Genomic DNA, 26,709 nt, shown 5'->3' with positions numbered 1-26,709 from the left:
ATATATATAAAGTTGTTTATAGACCTTTATTTATTTTTTTATTTATATGCGGAGCTGAGAATCAAACCCAGTGTCTCACTCATGCCAGGAAAGTGTGCTACTGCTGAGCCATAGCCCCAGCCCCCAGAAATTGTTTTTAAATTGGGCATAAGATTTGTTTGATATTGTGGTTTAGGAAGAGTTTTTCATATTTAGCGCTCCTTCTTGGAATTTTCTAGGGTATTCTTTGGAACCATAATTCATATTTAATAAACATCCCTCTAATTTTAATCACTCTGGAAAATGTGCTGCTAATTTCCTTACTGTAACTTGAACTTGGTTTAAATTTGTTTCTTTTTAGAGGGACTTCTACATATGAATGTGCCTTCCATCTGACACATCATGTAGTTTTTTAGTTTTGATACTGTTGTGTCTCCTGGGAACTTTATTTCCATGCTAGTTCAGCCATGCACTCCTATGGCTACACCTTATACCTTCTCATCCCCAGGAACTATTCTACCTCTGGACTTGTTTCATGGTCCCCTGGTCCTTTGAAACTTTAATATAATAATATTGAGTGTTTGTGCCAGGCACTGTTCTGTGTGCATGGAGAACACCAGTAAATAAAACAGAAAAAAAGTCTCTACCTCAATGAAGCTTATATTCAAGATGGGAGAGACATCATAAGTAAATTGTGTGGTACTTTATAAGTGATAAGTGCTGTCCAGAAAGAAAATGTCACTGGGTGTGTTGGCACATTCCTGTAATCCTTGCTACTTAAGAATCTGAGGATCACAGGAGGATCACAAGTTTGTTTTGTCATCAGCCTTGGAAGCTTAGTAAGACTCTGTCTCAAAATGAAATTAAAATGGCTGGGATGTAGCATAGTGGTAGAGCACTTGCCTAGTATGCAGGATGCCATGGATTCAGTTCCATACTACCGAAAGTGCTATACAGATTTAAAGCAACCCCAATCAAAATCTCAATGACGTTCCTCATAGAGATAGAAAAGGCAATCATGAAATTCATCTGGAAAAATAAGAGCCCCAGAATAGCCAAAGCAATCCTTAGCAAGAAGAGTGAAGCAGGTGGCATCATAATACCAGACCTTAAACTATATAACAGAGTAATAGTAACAAACACATCATGGTATTGGCACCAAAATAGGCTGATAGACCAATGGTACAGAAGAGAAGGCACAGAGACAAACCCACATAAATACAGTTATCTCATTCTAGAAAAAGGTGCCAAAAAGACTGGAACAAAAATAGCCTCTTCAACAAATGGAGCTGGGAAAACTGGAAATCCATATGCAGCAAAATGAACTTAAGTCCCTATCTCTGACTGTGCACAGTACTCAACTCAAAGTGGATCAAGGACCTAGGAATTAAACGAAAGACCCTGTGCCTAATAGAAGAAAAAGTAGGGCCAAATCTTCATCATGTCGCATTAGTCCCTGACTTCCTTAACAAGACTCCTATAGTGCAAGAAATGAAATCAAGAATCAATAAATGTATTCAGTTTTTAGTAATCTAAGAAAGAAAGAATGAGAGGAGGGAAGGAATGAAGAAGATAAAGAATAAGGCAGGGAGGAGACTTAGGGAATTGCAATTTTAAATAAGGTGGTCATGTTAAGTTTTCTTGGAGAAAGTGACATTTCAGAAAAGACTAAAGAAAGTGGGGGAGATAGCCTTGCAGATCATCTTGTGGGAAGGGTGGTGTAGGCAGATGCATCAGCTTATGCAAATTTCTAAGACAGGAACATACAGGGACATCAGCATGATAAGTAAGGTGGAGAGGTTATGGGAACAGGATACAGATAGTTTATAAGAAATTGGAAGCCATTAATAGGACTTTGACTTATATCTGAATAAAATTGAGAACCACTGAAGAGTTATTTTTTTCTTCTTTCTTTACTGTTTTTTTAAAATATCTTTTTTCAGTTGTTGATGGACCTTTACTTTATTGACTTATATGGAGTGCTGAGAACCAAACCCAGTGCCTCACACATGCTAGGCAAATGCTCTACCATTGACCCAGAAGCCCAGCCCCTGAAGAGTTCTTAAAAGTGATATGATCAAACTTCTTTTTTTCCCCCCCGGAGTATCTTGTGATTGCTCTATGAAAGTTGAATGTTGGGGGAAAGGTGAAAGTGGTGGGTGAAGGGGAGGTGGGTATCATATTCTTGCAGAAATTCAGGCCACAGTTGATCGTTGCTCAGATCAGGCATGTGATTTGGAGGTGGTAGGAAATGGTGGGATTCTGAATATATTTAGAATATAGAGCCAATAAGAGATGCTGATAGACTGATGTGCACTGTGAAATAGGAGTAAAAGTGTTGGTATGAGCAACTAGAAGAGTGAAATGAGTAAGGCCATGAATGGAATAGAGTTTGGGGGAAGAGCTGGAATTCAATTTTAGATATGTTTGAGACATCTATTAGCCAAGTAGCAGTGTCTGGTTTGATACATGTATCTGAAGTTCCGGAGAGTTTTCTCTATGTAAATGGAAATCACTGGCATAGAGGTAATATTTAAAGCCAAGAGATCAAAGAGATCACTAAGGGATAGAATAAGGCTGCTAAGAATTGAGCCCTTGGTCCACTCTACCTTAAAAGTGGATAAGGAGATGAGTTTGGAAGCCCAGGCCCATAATTCTAGCAATTCAGGATGCTAGGGTAAGAGGATCACAAGATCAAGGCCAGTCGCAGCGTTCAACTTAGTGACACCCTATCTCAAAAAATGAAAAAGACTGTAGTTGTAACTCAGAGTTAAAGCAACCTTGAGTTCAATCCCCAGGACTGCAAAAAAAGAAAAAAAAAAGATGATGAACCAGCAAAAGTTTAAGGAATAACCAGTGAGGTATGGTGAAAACCATGAGAAGGTAGTGTCCTTAAATCTAAGTGAAAAAAGTGATTTAATGAGGAGGGAGTGATTTACTAAAAGATCTAGTCAGATAAAGATTTGAGAATAACTTCCTATTCTGTTGATTTACCTCCAGTGCAGGGTCTTTGTATGGATTATAGCCTCTTCGTAGAACACTCTTGGATCCTTTAATGTTTGGTTAATGTCTTTTTTATTCTGGTCTCAACTTTATATTTGTATAAATGGTATGTTTATCTAAGAAGTCTTCTAAACTCCCAAATCTGAAAAAAAAATGAGTCCTATTATAGTCTCTCTTTTTTTAATAAGAAAATCATTTTATTTTTTTCGACATTGCAAATCTGTTCTCTTTTAAATTTTTTTTAATTTGTTATAATTAGTTATACATGACAGTAGAATGCACTTCTATTCTTTGATGTATCATACATAGATGGGATATAATTTCTCATTTTTATATTCTCTCTTAACACCAGTACTTCTGCTATATTTCTTCAGAACTGGATTTATACTTACTATTATATATCCAGAACCTAGCCCAGTGTCTCCACATGTGAACCTCCAGATACATGTGAACGCCCAAATCTATTGAATGCATGACAGAATGAAATGCAGGGAATTGGATGATTATTTTTGACTATAATTCTTGATAGGACAATAATTTTGATACTGATTAGCCCTGAATCAGAATGTACCACCATTGGAACTTTCTTGTGGTGCAAAAGGAGGAAAGACCCAAAATTATGTTTTCCTTCTACTACTAGCTACTGATATTGGAGTTTTTCCTTTCTGGACCTCATCATTCCAAACTGTTTTTTCCATTTTTTTAAAAGTCAAACTTTTTATTGTGTGATTGTTGTAAATTTACAGGCATTTGTAAGAAATAATGCACAGGGGGAGTGCCTTTTACCTTCTTTCCCTTAAAGGTAATATCTTGTAAAAATAATACAATATCTCATTTAGGATATTGATATAGTCAAGTAAAGAACAATTCCATCCCTCAAGCATCCCTCATGTTGCCTTTTAATAGCCACAACCCCTTCTATCCTGCCCCACCTTCATCCCTGGCAACCACTAGTTTGTTTTCCATTTCTGTAATTTTGTGCATTTATGTTGAATGTTCTAGTTCGTTTATTTTTTGTGTCTCTTCTCCAGTAAATTGATTGCTTCCAGTAAATTATCATTTTCAAAAATAAAAATAAATTTATCTCCTCAAAGTACATAATTTCCCTGACAATCCATTTGCTTATTATTTTCACAGTAAATTTCTTGGTAGTATATTTTAACAATATCTGATACTTCTCAGTACAACTCTACTATTTATTTAAGAGTCAGTGAATTAAAATTGAATTTACTTTGTTCCAAATTGATCACCATCTTGATCTTAAAAATTGAACATAAAAACTTAGTGCAGTGGTGCATACCTATAATCCCAACAACTCTGGAGGTGGCTGCAAGAGTTTTGCAAGTTTGAAGCCAACCTCATCAATTTAGTGAGACTCTCAGCAACTTAGGAAGACCCTGTCTCAAAATAAAAAAAAAATAAAAAGGACTAGGGATGTAGCTCAGTGGCAAAGCATATCTGTGTTCTATCATTTTTAAACTGGCCTCCACAAAAAAAGATTGAAAATAAAAACTTTCCTTCATTTCCAAGTGTTGCTTATTAAGAGGTTAGAAAATGAGTTTGACTAGATTTCGCTTTGACTAAATTTCCTTTGCTGATAGTTGTTTTCCTAATTTTAATAGCATGGCATTAAAAATTATATTGCTGGTTCCCTTTTGATAGCCTTCTCTCATCTTTAGTAAAAGTAAATTAGTATACATTGAATAAAATCTTTTTTCCCCCAAATTGCTGAACTAAATTCTCCAGTTTTCATGATTAGAAAGGGATGTGTAATTATTGTCACTGTTATTTTATTTTTTAAAAAATAAATGACAGCGGAATGCATTACAATTCATATTACACATATACAGCACAATTTTTCATATCTGGTTGTATATAAAGTATGTTGAGACCAATTTGTGTCTTCATACATGTACCTTGGATTATGATGTCTATCACATTTTACCATCCTTGCTGACCCCCTCCTTTTCTCTCCCATCCCTCCCTTCCCTCCCACCCCTCTGCCCTATCTAGAGTTTGTCTGTTCCTCTCATGCTCCCCATCCCTAACTTGCCAAGGCTGGCCCAGAATTTGTCACATCTGTCTCAATATCTTGAGTAGCTGGGATTACGTACTTGTACCACCACCCAGGCGATAATATAATTGTAATAGTTTGGATAGTAGTATAAATGGAAAAAAGCATTTAAATATTATTTTATTTTATTATTAACAAAACATTTATGTTCTATTAAATATAACATAATTTTAGTTTTTTAAATTTTTAAAAAATATCTTTATTTTGCTTATTTATTTATTTTACGTGGTGCTGAGGATCGTACCCAGTGCCTCACAAGTGCTCTGCCACTGAGCCACAACCCCAGCTCTTAGTTTTTTTTTTTTTTGTTGTTGTTGTTTGTTTTTTTAATACATCTAGACACGTGTTTGAATCATCATCAGCAAGCCACAATATAATCTGAAAATTGAAATTTTCTTTGAACATTTTCATACTACTTTAGACTTCTTTCGTCTTTGTACTGAATAATTTTAAAAAATCTTATTTGTAACTTTTTTTTTTAAGAGAGAGAGAGAGAATTTTTTAATATTTATTTTTTAGTTTTCGGCAGACACAACATCTTTCTTTGTATGTGGTGCTGAGGATCGAACCCGGGACGATCGCACGCCAGGCGACCGCGCTATCGCGTGAGCCACATCCCCAGCCCCATTTGTAACTTTTTTTATGGTAACTTTAGCTTCTTGTTTATTTTTACAAATGTAGTAGCCAGTCCTTACAACATAAATTGTAGTGATTACAAAGCGACCTCAATGTAGCAGGTATTTTTCATGTAATGTCCATGAAAGTTTTTTACAAAGTAAATAAAGCAAAAAGTAGTCTTCTTGAACAAAGATAATAGACAGTAAAATAGTTTTTTGTGTTTTTTTTTTTGTATTTTTTAAGCTTCCTTCTTGTTGTATCTTATATCTGATTGATTCTGAATAATGCTTCTGAACTCTTACTTCTGGAAAGTGGACATGACTCTTTATCCTGCTGTTACCTTGCCAAAATGGATTTCACTTAATCTTTGCTCCTTTGAGTTTTGACTTTTTCTGTTAAAGTTCAAAATGGACATATCTGATTAGCAAACTCATTAGCTATAAGGCTGACTGATATTTCTTGTGTTAAGCCTCCATGACTTTCCTATATGAATTCTAGTTTCATAGACTTTTTTATGCCTACTTGATATTTCCTTTTCATATTTTGTAGTCTCTCAAATTTTATGTATTTCTAAAAGATTTATTGATTTCCCCAATTCATTTCTTCTATAGTCATTGTAGTGTTCTGTATCACTGACTCCATTGCTGTTGTGTACATCTTGATCCCACATTTCTCTTATTCTCCACATGTACTCTATCACCAAGTCCCCTTTACTTTATGTCTGATACAGTTCCCAGATCTCTCCATTTCACTGATAAAGATCATTTTATTTAAATTTTTTTGTTGTTGTTGAGCTGGGCATGGTGGCACATGCTTGTGATCCCTGCAGCTTGGGAGGCTAAGGTAGGAGGATCGTGAGTTCAAAGCCAGCCTCAGCAAAAGCTAAGCAACTCACTGGGACCCTCTCTCTAAATAAAGTACAAAATTGGGCTGCGGATGTGGCTCAGTGGTCAAGTGCCCCTGAGTTCAATCCCCAATACCAAAATAAAATAAAATGAAATGAAATAAAATAAAAATAAAAAATTCAGTTATAGATGTACACAATGGCTTTATTTTATTTATTTATTTTTATGTGGTGCTGAGTGTTAAACCCAGTGCCTCACACATGCTAGGCAAGTGCTCTAACACTAAGCTACAACCCCAGCCCCAATAAAGATCATTTTGCCTTGTCCTTTGTAACCTGTAGTAGGTTTTTTGCTTCTATACCTTCCCCCTTTTGAAACATTATCTGTTTGCTCAGTTTTGTTGTAGGTGTTGTTGAGAGGGTTCTAAGAATGTCCATGTATTGGTGTTTATGAAGATAATTCATATAGACCCGAGTCATATATATATATATATATATATATATATATATATATATNCTCCACTGTATAACCCTGAGGGTCTCCTTCCATTACCATGCAATTTCCCTTCTCTCTCCCTTTCCCTCCCACCTCTCATCCCTGTTAAATGTTAATCTTCTTCTCCTGCTCTTCATCCCTACTCTGATCTTTCCACATGTAGTTTTTGAAATTTAAGACCGACTGTGGCATTCCACTGCTTAAAAATCTATAGTAAGTGCTGTCCAATAGACCTTTCAGTAGATAGAGATGTTCTCCTATATGCACTGTTTCATATGGTAGCTAATAGCCACTGTGACTGTTGAGCATTTGAAGCAACTGGTATAACTGGCCTGAATTTTTATTGTATTTAATTTTAAATAAATTAAAAAAATAAAATAAGTAGCCACATGTGGCTAATGATGTATTGAACAGCACATTTGCATTCCATTCATTCATTCTCTTTTTCTTTTTCTTTCTTTCTTTTTTTTTTTTTTTTGCAGTACTGGGAATCAAAACCAGAACCTTGCAAATAGTAGACAAACACTACCACTGCCTCAGCCCACTTTACTTTATATATTTTTTTTAAACTGGGGTTTAAACCCAGCAGCTCGTAACCCCTAAGCCACATCCGCCATCCCTTTTCATTTTTTGTTTTGAGTCAGGGTCACTTAAGTTTTTTAGGGTTTACTAACTCACTGAGGCTGCCTGTGAACTTGTGATCCTCCTGCCTTAGCCCCCAAGATACCAGAATTACAGGCATGCACCACCATGCCAGGCTTCCTTTCTGTTTCTTGAAAATATCAGGCTCTTTCTTGACTCGGGGCCTTTGCACTAATGCTCTCTGTCAGGAGTGCTTTTCTCTTAATTTTGAACCTGGTTGACTTTTACATTCTTCAGACTATAGGATAAACCTTACCTCTTAAGATGGACCTCTTCTGCTCAGCCTTCTTCAAATGGCTGTTTGCATGTTAACTTCCCTGCAATATTTCTGCTATGATATAATTAATCATCTTGTTTATTTATTTACTTTAATCACTCCTTCAAAAATGTAAGCCCTGTGATGGTATGAGCCTTAATTCTTCAGATCATGGAATGTAGTACCTATTTGTTTTTAGTAAATAAAACTTATTTAATTCTTAAGATTCTTAGTAGAGTTAGAAATTAGTTACGTTTGAGGGAGGAGAGGACTTAAAGTTTTACAAGTCTTTAAGTGACCATCACATGAAAGCAAGCTTCTTTAAAAAGTTGAATGAGATTATTTATAAACAGTGATGCACCTGAATATGAAATATTATTAGAGAAGCATTATAGCATAGTGGTTTAAAAGGACTTTGTCTTTCAGAGTTCTAAGAATTTACAGATACATGAAATTTTGATATGGTAGAAAATTATATTTGTGGACACCCAGTGAGTGAGGAAGGTGCTAATCAGATTTTATACTGTAAAATTAGCTGACTAAAAAGAATTAATTTTAATTTTTAAAAATAAATTTTATTTAGCAATGTTGAATTAATTTAATTACTATAAGTTTGGAGTTAAGGTCTTTGTATTTTATAATTTTTTAAATGTAGATTTGCCCCATTCTTAGAATATCTGATATGATATGAAAATGTATATGTATAAAAGAGTCAATTATAAAAGCAGTATTTTATAGTACATTATCCTTTGTTTTTAAAATTATTCAATTTGTAAAAATCTAGTTGATTTTATAATTTTTAGAACATTTATTTTATGAAAGACGGGTATGGCTATATTATGGCTCAAGATGAAACTGAGGGTGCTGAGTTTCTGGCAAGTGCAAGTAATTGTTTTTGAACTTAGTACTTTGACTTTTCTTAGTAACTTACTCTGGAAACACAACCTAACTTTTCTATATCTATGTAGATGGTATATCAAAGCTATTTGTAAGTACCATAATATTATTACCCATGTTCGATTCTATAGTAACACTTAGTAAATCTGTTTCCCCTATCCTTCCTTTTTTGTGGTTTCTTTGTTTATAGGATCATCATGCCTAAAGTTCAGAACATAAAAAAGTCTCATAATCCTCAGATTTCTTGCTTAACAAATGAATACTATCAACAACTGGATTTTTTGCCTGAGAAACTAAGAACAAAACTGCTTCCATTCCAGAAAGATGGCATCACTTTTGCCCTTGGAAGACAGGGCAGGTAAAGTACTTTTTCAGACATGCTAAAAATATTATATTCCTGCCAAGTGTAAAAAAAAAACAAGCTGTGTTCAAACTATTTTTTTCAGGTACCCATAGTCTTTCTTTAATAAAATTGATTCTGAGTAAATTAGCTTCATCCATTTACTATGATTGACTTATACTCAGGTTGGAAGATACTAAACATATTCTAAACTCTAGAAGATATGTTTGACTGGATGTTGTGGTACCCCTGTAATGCCACTAACTTGGGGGGCTGAGGCAGGAGGATTGCAGTTTTGAGGCCAGCCTTCTCAAGTTCAAGGCCAACCTAGGCAACTTTCTGAGACCCTATCTCAAAATAAAAAATAAAATGAGTTGAAGATATAGCTCAGTGTTAAAGTACCCTGAATTCAATCCTTAGTACCTCAAAAAAAAGTATGTTTGGTTACCTTAACCCATTAAATCCCAAGTTTTTAATTCTGTATTTCAAAAAAATTGACACAGGTGCATTAAAATAAGTCAGAAATCATAATTTAGAGTTTATTATTATATTGATATTACAATTATAGTATAATATAGTTCTATGTGCAATTTTATATTTTACGTAGATACACAATGTAGTATGTTTAAGTTTTTGTGTTCTACATGTCGGATGATGGGACAAAACAGGTTAATTATTTGAATTACTAGATATTCTCAGCATCACATATATTAACAGTTTTCTAGAATGTATTACTTTTTTATATTTACCTAGTCTTCATTACATTTTTGTTCATTTCATTTTTCATCTTAAATTAGCAACCTCTGCTTGTGTCTTGCTAGTACCTTATATTACTGCCTGTATTTCTTTACTTTTTTCAAACTTGAAAATAGGTGTATATCTCTTCCATAACATTGAGATATTGCATGGTTTTCTATTTTTTTAATATTTAGTTTTTTAGTTATAGGTAGATACAATATCTTTATTTTATTTTTATGTGGTGCTGAGGACCGAACCCAGTGCCTCAACATGCGAGGCGAGCATTCCCCCTCTGAGCCACAATTCCAGCCCCTGGTTTTCTATATTTTTAAGGATAGTATTGTCATAGTTCTATAGTCACATGTATTATATTCTTTCTTCTCTATATTTTATTCATTTATTTTTAATATGCATATTTCCTTTATTACATCACACGATCTTCAAGGAAAGAAACTTGTTTTTACTTTTATCTAGAACACCTAGACAAATAATTGGCCCTTTAATAATAACAAAAGGAAACAATTCTGACTGAAAACAAACTAGATTAAAAGTTTAGGGGTTAGGGTTATGGCTCAGTGGTAGAGGACTCACCTAGCACATGTGAGACACTGGCTTTAACTCTCAGCACCACATGAAAATAAAAAATAAAATAAAGCTAAAAAAAAAGTTTAAATGACTGTTATAAAAGCACATTTTACTCTATAGCCTGATATAACATGTACCTTTTAAACTATAAGAAAAATGAAAATCTATGACATACACACAACTGGGCCAGCTGATTATCACTTCCCCAGCTGCCACTAATAATTGAAGGATCTGCAAAGAGAGAAGGAAACCATAAGCTTAATTTAAATTATTTCCACTGGGAGTCAAAATCTTTGACCCTTCCAAAATTAATGCTAATTAGCATAGCATCTATTACTATAATGTGTACTCATGTTCACAAAGTGCTTTGTAAGTATATTATATAATCTTCCCAGGAACTCCAGAGATAAATATCATCATTCTCTTTTGGAATGTATAAAAGCTCAGAACACTTTTACACTAAAAAATTATTGAGGACCTCTAGGACATTTATTTATATAGATTATGTCTACAAATAATCATTGCATCACAAAAAACCCCAAAAAGTTACTTATTGCATTTAAAATAACCATTTGCTCATTTTATGTGAATGTATTTTATAAAACTAATTCTTTTGCCAACAAATATGTTTTGAGAAGACTTCCATTATTTTATATTTTGGTTAGTTTCTTTAATGATTGACTTGGAAGACTGATAGATTCTCATTGATTTTGCTTTCAATCTTTTTTCAGAGTTTTAATGAAGCCTTTGGGAAACTCTGCTCACAGAGGTTTCAGAGGTTCAGTCCATGGTCAGCCAAGTCCCTAACTCTGGGCCCTAGTAAGGAATAACATTTTGGCTGAAGGGTACAGCAGAGAAAACCAGATCAGGACATAATAACCAGGAAGCAGAGCTGTCCCCAATATTTATGATGAAAATTTTAAACATTAAGCAATGTTGAAAGAATGTTAAGAGTAAACATTTGGGGCTGGGGCTGTAGCTCAGTGGCAAAGGGCTTTGCCTGGCATGTGTGAGGCACTGTTCAATGCTTAGCACCGCATAAAGATAAACAAATAAAATAAAGGCAGGCTGTCCATACAAAACTACCAAAACCACTTTTTAAAAAAAGTGTAGACATTTGGTAGACCATTTATCTATTATTTTATCTTTTTCTCAAATCAGTTCATTTTTTTTTTCATTTTATTTGTCTATAGTAAATTGTACACCTTATTATGTTTCCCCTAAATACATACATATATATAAGTTCATATTTATTTAGTTTTTTATTGAGGTTAAATTAATGAAATGCACAAACCTTGACAAATGAATATACTTGTATAACTGAAACCCACCATCATATAAAATTTTCCTCGCTTCCTTTGCCAACCAATACCCACACTTATATTCCACCATTGATCTTTGATGTTTTTTGTTTTTGTTTTTCTGGTGCTGGGGATTGAACCCAGGGCCTTGTGCATGCAAGGCAGACACTCTACCAACTGAGCTATATCCCCAGCCTCGATCTTTGATGTTTTTTAAAACAGGTTTGTTTTACATGTTCTAGAATTCACGTGAATGGAATGTTTTTGAAAGACGACTTCATTCACTTAAATCTTATTTAGATTAATCTGTTTTTTCATGTATTAGTAGTTTGTTATGCATTTGTATTTACAGATATTAATTGATACCTAAGGTTATATATCTGGTGCTTTTCATCTTTCACCTGCATCCTGCCAATATTTCCATCCTAGATATCACTCTTGTAGATTCACTTTGCTTTTGTGGAGTTAGAACATTCTATATTTACAATATATGTAGCTCTCAAATTCCTGAAGATTTCAGTCACATATGGCATCTTAAACTTACTTGACAGCCTTTAGCTTCTTTAGGTAGTTCATACTTGTGTCTGTGGGATTGTCAAAAAGACATAAGAAACAAACCAGGTTTTAGGGTCAGACAGACTTTATTAAATTGTGGGTCACTTACTCTCTTGGATGTGTTGGTCATGCTCTTCAACAATTTATACTTCAGATTCAGTTGCTGCATTGAATTAAGATTTTCATGATGCTCAAATAAAATGTCTGTTCTCTTTTTCTTAGTCTAGTTTTATTTTAGAACACTTGTACTTAGACAGTTAACCAGTCCTAACAAAATGTGAGTATATGTAGCCAAATGGGAAAATAAGAAATAAGCTGTTTATAAAGCTAAATTCATTCATTTTAAAGAACTTCCATTCATTTGATCTTTGTTTGGGTTAGAATTGTTATTTTTTTTTGGGGGGGGGGGTACCAGGGATTGAACTCAGGGGCACTTGACCACTGAACCACATCCCCAGCCCTATTTTGTATTTTATTTAGAGACAGGGTCTCACTGAGTTGTTTAGTACCTCGCTTTTTGCTGAGGCTGGCTTTGAGCTCGTGATCCTCCTGTCTCAGCCTCCCCAGCTGCTGGGATTACAGGCGGACACCACCGTGCCTGGCTGTTATTTCTTTCTTGACACATGATAGTGGAGATTTTTTATTACATTATTTGGCAAATAATGCTGGTAAATGGATGGAAATGGAATATAATATGCTAACTGAAATTAGCCAAACTCAGAAACTCAAAGGTTGAATGTTTTATCTCACATGTGGAAGCTAGAGTAAGGAAAGGGGGAGGGAAGGATAGGAATATATTAAAAAACTAATAAAATACAAATTAATAGCAAAAGAATGTTGAGTAGAAGAAGGAGAATGGGAGGGGGTGAGGGTGGGAGGGAAAAGGGGAAAGGAAAAAGAGGGATCATGAACTAAACTTGATTCCTACGCAGGAATAAGTTGTTAGGATGAACCCAACTACATGTATAATCATTAAACTCTAATAAAAAAATTATAGATGCAAAATTTGAAAAGGAGTGGTGAGGGTGCTAATAACCATGTCTTAACATTAGTGCTAGATCAAGGGTTGGTGTCTTAATTTTATATAATAAAATATATATTTATGTACACATTTTTATAATGTTTATAGTTACAAAGGGAACTAAAGAATAATTAATAACAATTTTAATAACTGAGAGAACAGAAAGGAATTGAATAGAAGTTAAATATTTATATTTCATAATAGAGGCAATAAAGTTGCTATTTCAAGAAATAGCTTATTATTTAGTTATGTAATTTACCTACCAAAGATCTATAATATCATTGAAAATAATTTCTTCTAACTAGGGCAGAACCATTATTATTATTATTATTATTATTATTATTATTATTATTATTATTATTTTTGATGGGACTTTCACATAATTTCAGGGTAGATCTTAATTTTTAAATGGTATTTTAGTTGGTAGTTCAGGTCTGCTTTAATAGTTATTTTTTTTTCTTAGCACTTTGAAAATTGTATTCAACTTTCTTCTGACTTTCATAATTGCCAAGTGTGTTTTTGGTCTCAAATACCACCCTATATATTTTTTTTCTTTTTTGGTACTGGGGATTACCCAGGGGCACTTTATCACTGAGCTATATCCTAGTTCTTTTCATTTTTTTTGTTTTGAAACATGATCATGCTCATTTGTTGAGGCTGGCTTTGAACTTGCAATCCTACTGCCTTAGCCTCCCACATTGCTGAGATAACAGGTATGTATTATCACACCAGCCTCCTATAGATGGTTTATTCATTATAAAGGAAAAAAAAATCATAAAATTGTCAAAGTTGGCATTGCTAATGGTAGGACAACAATATGCATAATACAGTGCGCAGGAGAGACATAACATTATCTGTGTGTCATTCTTTTTTAAATTTTTTTTTTTTTTGTAATTATAGACGAACAGCATACCTTTAATTAATTAACTAATTAATTTTTGTGGTGTTAGGCATTGAATCCTGGGCCTTGTGCATGAGAGGCAAGCACTCTACCAACTGAGCTAATTACCCCAGCTCCTATGTGTCATTCTTTTTTTTTAGAGAGAGAGAGAGAATTTTTTAATATTTATTTTTTAGTTTTCGGCGGACACAACATCTTCGTTTGTATGTGGTGCTGAGGATCGAACCCGGGCCGCACGCATGCCAGGCGAGCGCGCTACCGCATGAGCCACATCCCCAGCCCCTATGTGTCATTCTTAATGGAAATATTTGACTTGATAATCATGAGATAATAGTTCAATCCAATCCAGAATGGAGGACCCTTATTTCAGGACAACTGACCTGGACTCTTTAAAGGATTCAGTGTCCTTAAAAAAAAAAAAAAAAAAAAAAAAAAGGAAACAGTGAGTATATTGTAAATTGAGACAGACCTAACAACTACAACATCTGAAAGTAATATACAAATCTTAATTAGATCCTGGATCAGTAAGCAGAAAAGCTTTACAGAATGTTTTCTGGATAACTGAAAAAGTTTAATCTGGACTCAATTGTGATATTATTAATGTTGTCTATCTTAGATGAGGTAACTGTGTTGTGATTGAATACAAGCCTGTTCTTGAGAAATTCATGATAAACAATTTGGGGATGAATTATCATACTACATGCAGTTTTCTTTCTACATTTTTCCAAAAAGAAAGACATGTATATATTTAAAGAAATTTTGAGTGATAAGCCAAGATGTTAATAGTGTAACTCTGATGAGTGGTATGATCTAATGACTATATTCTCAGTGAGGTAATATATGAGGGTATTAATTGTTTAGCGGTATAATCTGGTAAATGGTATAATCTGGTGAATGTATTTAGATGATGATGATGATGATTATGATAATTGTTATTATTTTGGTATTGAGGATTGAATCCAGGAACACTTTACCACTGAACTACACTCCCAGTTCTTTTTATTATTTATTTTGAGTCAGGGCCTTGCTAAGTTTCAGAGGCTGGCTTCAAACTTGTTATCCTCTTGCCTCAGCCTCCTGAGTCAAAGGGATTATAGGTATGTGCCATCAGGCCTGACTGTTTAGTGTTTTCTTTTTGGGTTTTCTGTGAGTTTAAAAATTTTCAAACAAGTAAAAGCAATCAGTCTAATTTTTGCTCCTTCATCTGACTTTAAGATTTTTTCTTTGAAGTTCTACGATTTCATTATAGTTTATTCAGTCTGGTTTTCTTGTTACTTATCCTGTGTAGGATTAAACCTGAGATTTTTGTCTGTTGATTCTAGGAAATTCTCAGGTATTAACTTTTAAAATATTATTTCTTTCCTACTTTGTCTTTTTCTGCAATTTCAATTAGACATATATTTGTCATTTTTACTCTATCGTATGCTTCCATTAATGTCTATATCATCTGTACATTATGCTGTTTTTAAAGTTCTCTATTATAGTTCATGATTTGCTGGTTTAATCTGCTGTTTAATCCACCTATTCAGTTTTTAAAGTACTTTTCATTATTAACGTATAATTTACATGGAGAAAGATATACAGATCATGTATGTATAACTTGAGGAATTTTCATAGTATAGCCATTACCAAGATCAAGAAAGAGAATGTTGCCTGGCATGGTGATACATGCCTGTAATTTCAGTGACTCCAAAGCCTAAGGCAGGAGGATTGCAAGTGTGAGGCTAGCCTTAGTAACTTAGGGAGGCCCTATCTCAAAATAAAAATAAAAAGGCCTTATACATGTAGCTCATTGGTAAAGTGCTCCCAGGTTCAATGTTTTTCAAAAAATATATAAAATAAAATAAAATCTAAAGAAGAAGAACATTGCCAACATCCCAGAAACCTTCCTCTTGTCCTTTTCCAATCACTGCTACTGCTGTTTCCCTCTTCTGCAAATGACCACTATCCTGAATTCTATCACCACAGATCACTTTTGCCTGTTCATTGCAGTACATTGTCACATGCTCTTTTGTGTGTATCTTCTTTCACTCATCATCATTGTGAGATCAATCCTTGTTATTGAATGTGGTTGTAGTATATTCTTTCTCATTGCCTTATAAATATCATTTATAATACCAAAATTTGTTTATTCATTTTACTGTTGATGATTTTGATTGTTTCTGGTTTTAGGTTCTTAACAAATAGTAATGATATAAGTATTCTTATACAAATATTTTGGTAAATACACACACACACACACACATATACATATACACATATACATATTCTGATATTTGTCTTACCAAGAAGAAGAATTGCTGGATCATAAGGTCTACATATATTCTACTTTAGTTGATAATGCTTTTGAGGTAAGGGGTCAGGATTGATTATCTGTTTTTTAAATTTACTTTTATGTCCAATTGATCCATCACAATTTATTGAGAAGACTGACTTTCTTTTACTGCATTATAGCATCACCATTGTCATAAATCAAGTAATGTTATAGTACCTCTTTCAAATCAAATGCTGTCTAATGGAACTTTCTGCCATGATAGAAATGTTCTGTATATGTATTGTTCAAATTAATGCTATTAATTACATGTGGCTGATGAGTTCTTAAAATGTGGCTGGTGCAATTAAGTTCTGGATTTTTAATTTTGACTAATTTTAAGTAATTTAAATTTAAATTTGAAGAGCCATATATGTCTATTGGCTACAATATGGGATGGTATAGTTTTGAATCCTTTCTTTATTTTTAATCTTTGTATTAGTACCATACTTCTCAATTACTGTAGCTTTGTAGTAAATATGTTAGCATCAGGTAGTATAAATTTTTCAGGTTCATTCTCTTTCAAAATTGTCTCAGCTAAGTTTGTGAATCAAAATTGTATTACATCTGTAATAGATTGGATAGAGTTGATAATTTGTGAACATGAATTATTGTTTCATTATTTGTTCTTCACTTACTTTATTTCAGTTATTTCTCCACTATTTAATTTTTAATAAGTTTTTGTAGTTTTCAAAGAAATGATCTTACATATTTATTATCAGATTTATTCTTAGGTATTGAACATATTTAATTCTAGTATAATGGTCTCCCCCGATCCCAGATGTTTTTAAATTTTGTCTTTATCTGACTGTCCAAAAGTTTTACTGTGATGTGCCTAGGTGTGATTTTTCTTTGCATTCATACTTCTTGAGTTTGTTGGTTATTATTAATTTTTAATTTTGGAAAAATTTTAGTTTTTATCTATTTCAGTGTTATTTATATAACATTCTTTATCTCCTTGGACTCCAGTTATTCTTATGTTAGACCTTTTTTCAGTGTCCTGTATCTCATCTGCTTTTTTTGTGTTTCCACCTCTCTCTTTCTTTCCCTTTCTCTATCTGTGCATGGGTACTATCTGTATATAGATTTCATATATAATTTAGGTATTTAAACAATGTGCATATATGTATATGTAGTTTACATATATATTATATATCTATTTTTCAGCTATATTCCAGTTTACTAATACTATTTATTTTATTTGCAGCTAATTTATTGACTTCTATTAAGGACGAGACCATCACTTAATATATATATATATCTCTGAAACTAAAAACCACCCAATTATTATTCTTGCTGAGCAAAGGAGAATTGTATTGTTAGACATGGCTCTCTAAACAAAACAGATTTGCTATTGCATTAGTATGTGGTGCTGAGGATCGAACCCGGGCTGCACGCATGCCAGGCGAGCACGCTACTGCTTGAGCCACATCCCCAGCCAATTGCATTAGGCTCTGGGGGAGGCCTGTGGCTTTAAAAAAAAAAAAACCAACAGGAGTGCTTAGGGATTGGCTGAATTTTTGTGTATAATTTAGGGATTAGCTAGCTAATGTCAAAGAACAGTCAGTCCTTTCCTTTCTTGAAATTGGAGAATAGGGGCATTTTGTTTTCTGTTTTTAATTTCAGATAGTGTATTATTAAGTCCTAGAATATCCAACTCAAGTCTGCCTGGTTATATATCTTATTTCTTACCATGTTTTAATTCTGTTCTTATTTATGTAAATATTTAGAACATTCTTATTTATATATCTACAGTCCTTTGGAGGCTTATTTTACTTTAAAAAAATTTCCTATTGTGTTTGCTAATGTATTAAATTATGTTTTAATAATTAAGTAATCTTAACATGTGGGAACCTTAAGAGATTGATATGAGTGATAAATTCTCATAGGGAAGATTCACAAAATTAAGTTCTTCTTGGCTAGGAGTTTCTCAGATCACACACGTAACAAAATCAAATCTCAAATTCCTTTTCAGAGAGGCTTATGATTATGAGTTTTGATCAGTTTTCACCTCATGCCAAGATTTACGTTTCCTTTTTGGATTTAAAAAATTAGGTATAATTTAATTTAGTAAAAAGCATAGGTTTTAGGGTATATTTCAGTGATTTCTGATAGATTGTACTATGGTGTTTTCAAAGATACAGAATAAGATGGAACATATCCATCAGCCCAAGGCAGGCTTCTTTTTTCATCAAGTCTTCATCTAAATTAGGCAAATACTTAACTGACTTCTGTCACCAAAGTTTTTCTCATAGTTACCTTGTACTCTTATTTTTTAAAAATTTGTTTGTTGTAATTTCAAACTTACAGAAAAGTTATGAGAAAAATATAAAAATAACATATCTTTTACATAAATTCACCAATTTTTAACATTTTGCCACATTTACTTTATTATTCTTTCTCTCCATACATGGTCACAGAGTTATACTCATCTATGTTAGTGTTGATACTTTTCTAAAACATTTGAAAGTAGGCCACTGATGTCATGTTTCTTTAGTCTGCAATACTACAGTCTGCAAATATGGTTTGTATTTTTTTAAAAAAACAAAGGTAGTCTCTTACATAACCACGATGAAATTATCAAATTTAGGAATTTTTACTTTTATTCGTTTACTTTAATATTCCTGATAATCTTTCAAAAAACACAAAACAGGCATCAAATTCAGGAACTTATTTTCATAGAATAACATACTTATATTTTGTTAATTATCTTAGTATTGTCCTTTATGAGACACATTTTTTTTTCCTTTTACAATGAAGATGCAGTCCAGAATCACTTTTTGCATTTAGTGATTTGTTTCTGTTTTCTTAGTATGGGACAGTTTCTTAGTCTCTCATGACACTAGCATTTTTTGAGAATATAGTTCAGTCTATTTTATAGAACATGCTTCAATTTATGTTATTAATGTTTCTTCTCAATGACGTTTAGGTTACACAGTCCTTCCTGAATTAGTTCATAAGTAAGATTGAAGTACTGTCCCTCTCAGGGCATTATTTTGAGCTCTTCAACCCCTTACTGGCTATATTGTTAAATTTTGCTTGCTGGTCAGTTTTGTTCAGTTTCTCCACCATATAATTACTATTTTCTCCTCTCACAGTTGTTGACTGTGTAACACAACTAATGAGGCAGTTTTGATGCCATGCAAGTATTCTATTCCTTATCCATTTTTTCTTCTTGGATTTAGCATTCATAGATGATTTCTGCTCAAACCAATTTTTGTCTTGATGGGAATAAAATACTGATTTATTGATTTGCATTTTACTCTAAGGAAGAGCCCTCCCTACTGCCCTATTCCTCCCTCCTCCCTGCCCCCTTCTCTCTGTCTCCATTCATTTATCCAATTATCCACCCATTCTCAGTATGGTCTCATGGGTTTCTATCTTATTTAGCAGGTTATAATCCCTTATTGTACCACATATTAATTTTTATCTGTTTTGGACTTTCTTAAAAATAGTCATGCAGTTTATATAAGTCTGACTTCTCTTGTTCAACATAAAGTATTCATTTACGTTGTTTTATCTCTAAATATATTACAATTATTTTTGTTCATTCATTTGCTGATGGACACTTGAGTTGGCTCTATTTTAAGGCTCCTATGATTTGATGTTACTATTCTTAGGCAAGTCCTTTTGTGGACATGTTTTCAGTTCTCTTATTAGTTCATGAGGAAGCTGTCTATTTAATTTAATTTTTTAAAAAGTGCCCATGGGGAAGCTGTTTCTCAATTTCTTACATTTTAAAAATGTCTTTTCAATGGGAGTAGAGCATTGGTAGAACACTAACCTTGCATGTGCAGGGTCCCAGCCTCTATCTCTAACACTGAAAAAACAAATAAAAAGACTAAAAATGGTTTTTCAATGACTTCACTAGACTATGACAAATTGGCTGGGTAAGAAATTCCTCAATCCCACTTTCTTTTATTGCTCATGTAGGTTGTCTGAGAGCTGCCAGTTTTTTCCCTCCTTAGTACTGATCAATTCTCTTTCTCACTACCTATTTTGGCATTCTAGGAGTAGCATATATCTTGGTGTTGACCCTTATATGTTTCTTTTTCCTGGATGTGTGTTTTGCATTTTTTCCTTTATTTCTAAAGAATTTCTTTGAATTTTATTTAGGATGGTATTTAGTTCTTTTAGTTTGGTTTTCTTCTCTGAAGATACCAAGTATACTTATATTTGTTGATTTGTCTTGGCCTATTATCTCTCTTATTTTTATTTTCTTTTTCTTCCATGACTTATTTTTACTTTAAATCTCTTGATTTTTTTTGGTCATTCCTTTGTAGATTTCCTTTTCAGACCTATGTGTTTTTAGTAGTTGCTATTGTCTCTTCTGCTTTAATTTTGTCTTTGTTTTAGTGGTTTTTATTTATCCATATTTTTTATTTCTCTGATCTGTCAATTTACATTTTATTTCTTCACTGTTTTTGACTGTAATTTTCTGAGCTCCTATACATCTGTCTTATGTTTTTTTTGTTAAAAAGGTGAGTATTTCTTCAGATTTTAATTTTATTTGCTTCATGGTAACCTTTTTTTTTTTTTTTTTGGTTGTTTTCCTTCTTATTTATAGCACTTAAAAGACTTTTTCATGGTTTATTAAATCTAGTCAACTTTTTTGTCGATGCTGTGACCAAAAGACCTGACAAAATCAATTAGAGGAGAAAAATTTATTTTGGGGCTCATCATTTCAGAGGTCTTATTTTATAGATGGCCAACTCCATTCTTTGAGGCCAAAGGTAAGGCAGAACATAATGGCACAAGAGTGTGGCAGAGGAAGGCATCTCAGGACTTGACACCAGGAAGTAGAGAGAGAGAGAGAGAGAGAGAGAGAGCTGTGCTAAACAAGGACAAAATATACCCCAAAGGCATATTCCTTGTCACAAGATTAATGCACTGATTAGGTTAAGACTCTCACAACCCAGTCATTTCACTTCTGAACTTGGGCCATTGTTTCACACATGAACTTTTGGTTGATAGTGTTCTAAAATAGCAATGTTCTAGAATAATATCTATTTTTAATACATAATTGATTTGTTTTGACTGGTATCTCCTGAGTCAAAAGAAATTAGCACTGCAGGATATGTAACTAGGTAGAACCTCTCATCTCTTCCTCTGTCTCATTCTATTTCACAAATGGTTTGTCACTGAGTCTTGCTGCTTCTGCAATCAGACTGGACCATGGAGATACTCTGCCACTACTCTCCCTATCCTCTGTGCTGTTATAAGGATTTATTAACTTAGCTATAAGAATGTCCCCCTCACTTTGAAACTGTCCTTTTGAATTTTGTATTTTTGTTGTTGTTTCCTTGACATGTATTGTTTCTTGGGAAAGAACACTGTTTATGTACTCTGCTTATTTTTTTAATATTTAATATTTTTCGTAACCTATCCTCTTGTTACTTAGATATTTAAGATATCTCGGTTTTTTCAAATATTATTGATAACCATCCACCACATCCTTGTGTAGATGTTGTTCTCAAAGTGTATTTCATTTCTCGTGAAATTCTGACAGAAAATTTGTTTTAATTATCTCTCTCCATGGGGAAGAAAAGACTGTGGTATTTAAAGAATTTTCAAAGAAGATAAGGGAAGATTTTATAGTAATTTGTATTCTTTAAATGTATTACGGACAGCTTAATTTCTTCCATTGTTTTCTTTTCTCTCCTAAAATTGAAGAGGTTTCTATTATATTACTTACTCATTGGGATATGCTGCTTTTTTATAGTGTTAAAATTCAAACTTGTTTGGCTGACGGTAGATTTAAATTTCTCATCAGTGAACAAAAACTTTGACACTCCTGGTGATTTTGCTACAAAAAGATTCTTTGTTAAACCATTTTAATATTAGGGCATAAATTACTATGCTAATCATCTCAATTTTATAAGCTAAGAATAATTAGTTGAAAGTATGAATGAACCTCAAATATGGGTGGAAAAACCTGAGAGTCATAATTTACAAAAATGTACTAATTATATTTAGCCTGAGTCATCTAACCGATATGAAACCAAATCTTGGCATTCCAGACAAATGAATTGTAGAATAATGCCATTGTTTTGCCTTTTCCCATAACAGTAAGGAACCCTGTCTGAAGGTCTAGAGAGAGAACTGGCTGCCTGTATCTAAAAGTGTCATTGATGCTTCTATCAATATACTTTTTAATAGTTAACCTTATCTGTGTTAAACTTTTAATTTATATAAGCCTATAACTTCATGAAATTTTTATCTACAATTCTATAGCTTATGAGTTTGAGGAATAATATTAGGTTGCATTAATAAACATGTATACTCATTTCCATTAGATATATGTAAGAGCAACATAGGAAACTATTACACAGTCACCAGAATGGTGGTGTGTGTGTGTGTGTGTGTTTGTGTGTATAAATAAAATATATACGTGTGTGTATATATATGTGTGTGTATATATGTGTGTGTGTACATATATGTGTGTGTATATGTATATATATGTGTGTGTATATATATGTGTGTGTATGTATATATATTATATACATAATTAAGGGTATGAAACATTTGTAACAATTATGTATAATATATACATAATTAAGGGTATGAAACATTTGTAACTTATTTTATACTTTTGTTAAAAGGGAAAATTGGCACAACTACTTTGGAAAACTTGTCAATGTCTCCTGTAGATGAACAAATGTATTCTGAGACCTGTTAATCCTTTCCCTGGTAATATAGGTACATATATATGTTTACTTACAAGATTGCTTATAGCAGCAGCACTGTTCATGATAGAGTCCCAGTTGTCGATCAACTGCAGAATGGGAAATAATTGTATTATATTACATAATGGAAAACTTATCAATGAGAATGGGCAAATTACTAAAACAATTTGATGAATCTTTGGAATATATTATTTCCTGAAAGTGAAACATAGAACACATTGATGTACATGTTATACATACATATATTAATTGTATATGTCCACTTTTATAAACATATATAAGATACTAGTTTATATTAAGCCACTTACATTAATTATATATAACATACTAATCTATGGTGTTAGGAGTCAGGAAGTGGCTGAGCTTTGGTGGGGGGGTTGGTGTTGTGACAGAAAGAGACCAGAGGGGAGACTTCTGAGAGTGTTTATAATATTCTGTTTCTTGAACTTGGTGTTCTTTACATGGTGTGTTCACTTTATGAATATTCTTAAATTTTCTGAGGCTGTACACTTTGAGATTTACATAATTTTCTGTTTGTTTTTTTTTAAGAGAGAGAGAGAATTTTTTTAATATTTATTTTTTAGTTTTTGGTGGATACAACATCTTTATTTTATTTTATTTTTTTAAATTTTTTATTGTGGATTGTTCAAAACATTACAAATTTCTTGACATATCATATTCCACACTTTGATTCAAGTGGGTTATGAACTCCCACCTTCACCCCATACACAGATTGCAGAATCACATCAGTTACACATCCATTGATTTACATATTGCCATACTAGTGTCTGTTGTGCTCCGCTGCCTTTCCCATTTATTTTATTTTTATGTGGTGCTGAGGGTCGAACCCAGCGCCCCACGCATGCCAGGCGACTGCGCTACCACTTGAGCCACATCCCCAGCCCCTGTTTTTTTTTTAATATTTTGATAGCAAGTTTTCCAAAAAATTCAGTTTTTAAATATATGTGTACATATTTGTATATACTTAAACATGTATGAGTATATATATATTTAGATATACTTTGTTTTGAAATATGTACATACATGTTTCTGTATACATATATATGTATATAATACACACATGTCTATAACATCACATATCTTCATGATTTGTGTGTGTATGTATGTGTGTTTGTATTTGTGTTTGGTGGTACTAAGGGTTGAATTCAGGCAAGTGCTCTATCACTGAGCTTCACCCCAGTTCCTAATACTCTCTTTTAAAATTCTACCTCATTAATCAATTCTGAGTGAGGGCCTATCTCAGAGGTTAAGAGAGCCAACAAATAGTTTGAGCCACTAAGAAACCTGAAGTAAATAGCAGCCTGTCATGAACATTCCTGGGTCTAAGAGAACAAGGGAGCCCTGTAAGCACTGGAGCTAAGGAAAGCAGGCAGAAGGCAGCACCTTTGGTTTTGGAGGGACCTGGCCACTATCAGATCTTCCTCTACCATTCTCTCCTCTTACTCCATAATCTCTAGCTGGTACCTTCTTTGATCAAACCCTGTTTGAAATCAGTCAACAATGGGGTAATCTGTAAGAGGGAGCAAATAGAGACTAATCAGTATAACACATTAGACTTAGGGAAACTGCTTCCAAAGAGTTAATATAGAATGTTTTTTCCGCCTCTAGTCTCCTTCCTCTCTGAAATTTCCATTTTGGGTAATATTCATGTTACATGTACATAACTATCCTGTCTCTCTCTCTCTGTCTCTAAACACACACACACACCATACTGCACAGCAAGAAAAATGAAAATTAATACTAAGTTTAAAATCACACTAATTAAGAAGTGATGATTTATAAACAAATATGATGATAAAGGCTTAGAACACAGTAATAGAAATATGGAGAGCTAAATATTTATTGAATTTTTAGGTTTAGCTTAGTTTTACAACACAGTTATATAATATTGTATACTAGAGAAAAAATTTTACAAAGTACAGTACTTACTGCCTTTTATTTTTTCTAAAAATGTTATTATGGAAAATTTCAAATGTGTACAAAAATATATAGAGAAAAGGTAATGAACCTCCATGTGGTTATTACCCAGCTTTAATAATTATGAACATTCTGTTATTTATTGATTGTTCTGTTCCTTGTTCCTATCTACAAACTTCTTTCTCTCAAGTATTTTAAAGTAAATTAAAAAACATGTTACTCGCAAACACTTCAGTTTTTTTTCTTTTGGGTACGGGGGATTGGACCCAGGGGTGCTTTGCCTCTGAGCTACACCCCCAGCCCTTTTTATTTTTCATTTTGGGAGAGGGTCTTGATAAGTTGCTGAGGCTGGCTTTGAATCTGCAATCCTTCTGTCTCAGCTTCCCGAGTCACTGGGTTTTCAGGTATGTGCTACTGTGCTTGACAGAACACTTCATTTTTAAGTATCTAACAAATAAGGACTTTTTCATAATCATGTCATCATTATCATAGCTAACAAAATGTAATTCCTCACTGTATCTAATATTTGGCCCATATTAAAATTTTCCCACTTATATCAAACGTGCCTTTTGCTGTTGGCTTATTCAAATCAAGATCCACATGAGATCCACATGTTGTATTTTGTTGTCTTTAACTTTTATTAGGTTCGTACACTTATAAGAATATAATATTTTAAATATTTTTTCATATTTATCACTTAGAATTTTTCTGTGTCAAATTTAATATCCACAAGGCCTTTGTTTTGTGTTTTTGTGTGTGTATATGTGTATGGGTGAGAGAGAGGGAGAGAGAGGGAGGGAGGAAGGAAGAGAAAGAGAACAGGCAAGCATTTGCACTTAGGGAGAGAATTCTGAAAATAACTGAATGAAATAAACTTAAGACTTTTTAGAGATTTATAACTTAGAGCAAATAACTTCTGACATCTAGACATTTATTTAGCTATAAGTTTTTTTTTAAAAATATTTTTTTAGTTGTTAATTGACCTTTATTTTATTTATTTATATGCAGAGCTAAGAACCAAACCCAGTGCCTCACACATGCTAGGCAAGTGCTCTGCCACTGAGCCACAATTCCAGCCCTAACTATAAGTTTTTTATGATAACTGAATTATATTTAAACTAAATTATAGATATTCTTGAAACTATTTCAGGATTTAGTCAAATCTTTTTAAGAAATTTAGGGCCATAGCTGGTTGTCAAACACGTGATAGCATTCCATGAATTCATATTTTTAGTTAAAACTGAGATGAAGCTACATTATTTGTTCATGATTGTAAAATTTTAGATTAATTTTTATAAGTGAATTTGTCTATGAGGCTATGAGGTTCCTTTATAAAAGGGGTTTTTAAAAATTATGTAGAAATTTTTGTTTACTGCTCTGGGCCACACTGCCACCTGGGGGCCAACAAGAAAGACTACTGAGGTGTCACAGCCCGTGCCAGAAGTGTTTGACATTGACCTTGGTACTACTAAGACAAAAACAAGACACCATTATCTTTTTGTAGGAACCAGAAGAATGCTCTTG

At 33.2% G+C, this 26,709-nt stretch overlaps 1 protein-coding gene across 4 annotated transcripts in view; it reads left to right on the top strand.

Annotated features, from left to right (window-relative positions):
• The window catches only part of Zranb3 (zinc finger RANBP2-type containing 3), a 224,187-nt gene that overhangs the window by 11,339 nt on the left and 186,139 nt on the right, over nt 1–26,709 (top strand). For 3 of the 4 annotated variants that reach the window (XM_048812202.1, XM_048812201.1, XM_048812199.1), the window contains exon 2: nt 9,000–9,167. In XM_048812202.1, coding sequence (XP_048668159.1) covers nt 9,007–9,167 — 161 coding nt within the window. In that variant the 5' untranslated portion in view covers nt 9,000–9,006. Of the gene's footprint in view, nt 1–5,575; nt 5,662–8,999; nt 9,168–26,709 lie in introns of all 4 variants that reach the window. The other variant, XM_048812200.1, reaches the window with a different exon arrangement.

Source organism: Marmota marmota, unplaced genomic scaffold (assembly GCF_001458135.2).
Source record: "Marmota marmota marmota unplaced genomic scaffold, marMar, whole genome shotgun sequence".
Lineage (NCBI taxonomy): Eukaryota > Metazoa > Chordata > Mammalia > Rodentia > Sciuridae > Marmota > Marmota marmota.
This window is presented reverse-complemented; position numbering and strand designations above follow the sequence as displayed.